Source organism: Phalaenopsis equestris, unplaced genomic scaffold (assembly GCF_001263595.1).
Source record: "Phalaenopsis equestris unplaced genomic scaffold, ASM126359v1 Scaffold198163, whole genome shotgun sequence".
Classification (NCBI taxonomy): Eukaryota; Viridiplantae; Streptophyta; class Magnoliopsida; order Asparagales; family Orchidaceae; genus Phalaenopsis; species Phalaenopsis equestris.
Genome location: NW_018218100.1, coordinates 2,135 through 6,304, shown reverse-complemented (window position 1 = coordinate 6,304; position 4,170 = coordinate 2,135). Strand labels below are relative to the sequence as shown.

At 35.9% G+C, this 4,170-nt stretch overlaps 1 protein-coding gene across 1 annotated transcript; it reads right to left on the bottom strand.

The window, feature by feature from the left end:
* Window positions 1–121: 121 nt before the first annotated feature.
* LOC110035558 (non-specific phospholipase C2-like) lies at window positions 122–608 on the bottom strand (the record flags this gene model as incomplete). Its single annotated transcript, XM_020739806.1, has 1 exon — window positions 122–608. A coding segment is annotated over exon 1 (487 nt), but the record flags the coding sequence as incomplete, so codon positions are not given.
* Window positions 609–4,170: the final 3,562 nt, after the last annotated feature.

Sequence of the window (4,170 nt, the reverse complement as noted above, 5' to 3'; positions counted from 1 at the left end):
GTTAGGTAAAATGTGGCATAGATAAAGTTGAAGGTTAGGTGTTAGATTAGTAAATACATTGGATTTGAGTGGTATGCAAGCAATCTTCCTAAAAAGAAGCAAAATTCAACAGCTCACTCACCTGTACCCTTCTCAATCCAGGGAGAAACCATGATGGTAGGTACCCTCACTCCCAAGCGATCAAATTTGAAATTCATAGGACTTGGACTAATAATTCCATCAGGATTTGGGACCCCATTCACAGGGGTAGGAACATGGTCGAAAAAGCCACCATGCTCGTCATAAGTAATGATAAGGAGAGTCTCATTCCATTGAGGGCTAGCACGCAGAGTTTCGTAAATATCCTTGATGAACATTTGTCCTTGGTAAACATCATGCGAAGGATGATCGTCAGTGGCAGGCCTATTCTTAGAGTCCATGTATCGCTGTTCGATTACGGTATAGTTTGGAAGATTGCCGCTGCTTGCATGAGCTTTGAATGAGAGATCATAGGAATGGAATTTGTTAATGTACTTTAATTTGCGAAGGTTGCGGTAGAAGAGTACAGCAGGGATGTTTTGGTAGTAAATGCCAAAGGACAGACCAGCATCATCAATATTGTCAAACATTGTTCTCTGAGGAAAACCAAGTGCCAGCTTACTGCAAAGAATTGAAAACAGGAAGCTTAGAATACTGAAAGCACATGAAGAACTCTTTTGGTAAAAACTATTATCTTCAATAAAGCTTAAGAAACTCAATAAAGCTTATTATAATCTATATATTTAAGACTCAATTGTAAATTTAGTTGATACATGATTAGGTGATGTCTTGGTCTATTCTTTTGTTCATCAAATAAGCCACATGTTTATCCTTATAAAAATGTGTGTTGATATAATAGTTTATTTAATTAAAGTCTTATTTTTAAGCTCAATAGATCACATTTATAAGCTCAATAAGTATTATTCTAATAGCTAATAAATTGTTTTATAATACTGCTTGTTAATAGACTCGGAAAAAACTCATTTGATTAGTTAATGAGTTAAATTCAAGCCTAGCTGAAACAGCTATAATTTTAAATGAATCTAGCGTGAACACTATTACCAATATCGGAATCAAGCTCAAGCTTGATTTCGGGAAAAAAGAAAAGCTTAAGGTTGAGCAAACTCGTGCTTGGCCCTGCTTGATTCATTTGCATCCATATATAAACTATTCAATAAATTGATTATTGAAGTTAAAATATACATAGACCGAATACTAACAAGATGTTCCTGACAACGAGAAACTTCAACAGGAAAACATCATCAAGAAAATAATCGAAATAAAAGAAACAAAGAAAGAATAATGATTATTAGACTTCATATGCATCCATGGAACCAAAATTTAACGAAAGTAGTGGCGAAATAAAATAAAAAAAATCAATCAGCGAGAAATCTTTTGAGTTAAAAAACCCTCTCAAAATTTTTAAGCTTTTTATGAAAATGATTATTAATTTAAAAATATAATTAATATTAAATTATTATTATGTATTTAAGCTTACCAGGTAAAGTTCTAAATGTACAATATCATATTATGAAAATTTCCAAAAATTTAGGAGAGTGTCACCCCTTGGTTGCACTATATATTTATGTTTTATAGTGAAAATTAGAAAAATATATCCACTATATATATTTTTGAATAAATATGCCAAGAAGTTTATTTGGGACGACCTCTTACATGCATGAACTCTTTATGAAAACCTTCACCAAAAAAAATGGTCCGTACAAAGTGTCCAGAAAATTATGTAGAAGATAGGGTAATCCATCCGTAATCTAATGATTCAAGCGCATCATAATAAGGAGAGTCTCATCAAAGTGAGGATGGTGAATCAAGCAGGTTAGATTATGATTACGTAAGTTTTGACTAACAATGCTACTCTAATGTCAAACCACCCTAACATTTTAGACTAACCGGAAAACATAATAATCATTACCTGAGTTTTGACTAACAGGAAATATGATATTGTGTAATCTAATGTTGAGTAAAGTGGAGCCCGGTCCACTATTTCGATTTGGCAAGAATCTTTTATGACAAATATTTAATTGTTAATTAAATATTTACTTCCTTAAATATTTCCCTCCAAGCCAATTGCCTGAAAAGCTTCATGCAGAATCCCGTGAGATCTTGAAAATCTTCCTCATATTTACTTAATTAGCTTTGTATGCTTCTTATAAAAGGCTAAACCCACCTGCTCTCCAATACATCCCACAAACTCCTCTTCAGCTGAAACTTGAAGGAAAATGAAAAAGAAAAGCTTTTGCTTTAGGTTTCTTTTCTTTGGCATAAAAGAAAAAAATATTTCTTGTGTTTTTTTCTCGTGACTTTAAGAGAGAGGAAGGAGAGGTGAGGAAGAGAGAGATTGTTCTTTTTTGTAAACGTCGAGGCGATCGACGGTGTAATTCCTCGAAGTAATAAAATCCTCTGTAGCTCCGTGGACGTAGGAAATTTGCCAAACTACGTAAATCTTGTGTCGTTTTTTTTCTGGTATAATTTTTTATCTGTTTTTTGTTTTATTGCTGTCATTTTTTCATAATAATTAATATCAGAGCTTTGGTTCAGATCTAAGGAAAAACGATGGCGGAGACGAAGTGATAACATAGGGGATCGAAAAGTTCAATGACACAGATTTTAGTTACTGGATGATGCAGATAGAGAACTATCTCTATGGAAAGAAATTTCACATGCCGTTACTGGATAAGAAGCCGGAAAAGATAGATGAGACTGAATGGAATCTGTTAGATAAACAGATTCTGGGGGTTGTTCAATTAACCCTGTCAAGATCCGTTGCCCATAGCGTCATCAAGAAAAGACCGCAGCATCATCAAGAAGAGGACTACTGCAGATCTCATGGCGGCTTTATCAAGTATGTATGAAAAGTCATCAGCGAATAATAAGGTGCACCTGATGAAAAAGTTATTCAACATGAAAATGACGGAAGGTGTGTTTGCCGCTCAACACCTGAATGAGTTCAATAATATCAAAAATCAATTGCTGTCTATTAAATTGATTTTGATGATGAGATACGTGCACTGATATTGTTGGCTTCATTGCCAAATAGTTGGGAAGACATGAAGATGACAGTTAGCAGTTCTGCAGGTAAATCTAAACTGAAATATGATGATATTTGTGATTTGAGTTTGGCTGAGAAAGTGCGCAGGAAAGACTCTGGAGAGACATCAGGTTCAAATTCGACACTAATTGTTGATTCTAGAGGGAGATCATGGGCTAAGAGCTCAAACAGAAGAAGATCAAAATCAAAGTCTGACCAGCAGACAACCTGTTGGAATTGTGGTAAGACTGACAACATAAAAAGGAACTGCAGGAATCTCAAGATGGAGAATAATGGCGCTAATGTTGTAACTGAAGAAATATATGATGCACTATTGTCGGCGGTTCACAGTTCTGTTAATGACTGGATACTGGATTCAGGAGTTTCCTTCCATACATCTTCCTATCGGGAGTTAACGCGGAACTATGTTGCAGAAAACTTTGAGAAGGTATATCTGGCTGATGGAAAAGCTCTGGACGTGGTGAGGATGGGAGACGTTGATATTGCACTCTCTAACAATAGCAAATGGACTTTGCAAAAAGTCAAGCGCGTTCCTGAGTTGAAGAAAAACCTCATTTCTCTTGGGCAGCTCAATGAGGGTGGTCATTCAGTAGTGTAGACAGATAGTACCTGGAAGGTTGCTAAAGAAGCATTAGTATTGGCTCGGAGTAAGAAAACCGACACACTATATATGACTACAGGTTTACTCAAACGTGAACACATGAGTTAGAGGTGCATTATGGGGCAGTAGAAGATAGTCAATTTTGTGAAAGGTGGCAAAGCGTCAAAGACAAGAAAACTGGATCTTGTACGAACAGATGGTAGAAAACCACAAAGTTAAGAAGAAATCTTGCAAGATGAAAGTTCGAGCAAGTGGGAGCTGACAAAACTTTCACCAAGAAAGAAGAAATTGCATAACAAGTCGGTGTACCGGGTGAAAACTACGTTTGATGGCACTAAGAGGTACAAGACTGGACTTGTTGAAAAAGACTTTCAGCTGTGGCAGGATATTGCCCATGCAGTGGAAGTTGTAAGCAGATTCATGAGTAACCCAGGAAAGAGCTTGGAGGTACAAGACTACGTTGACACTGATATGTCAACTAAGG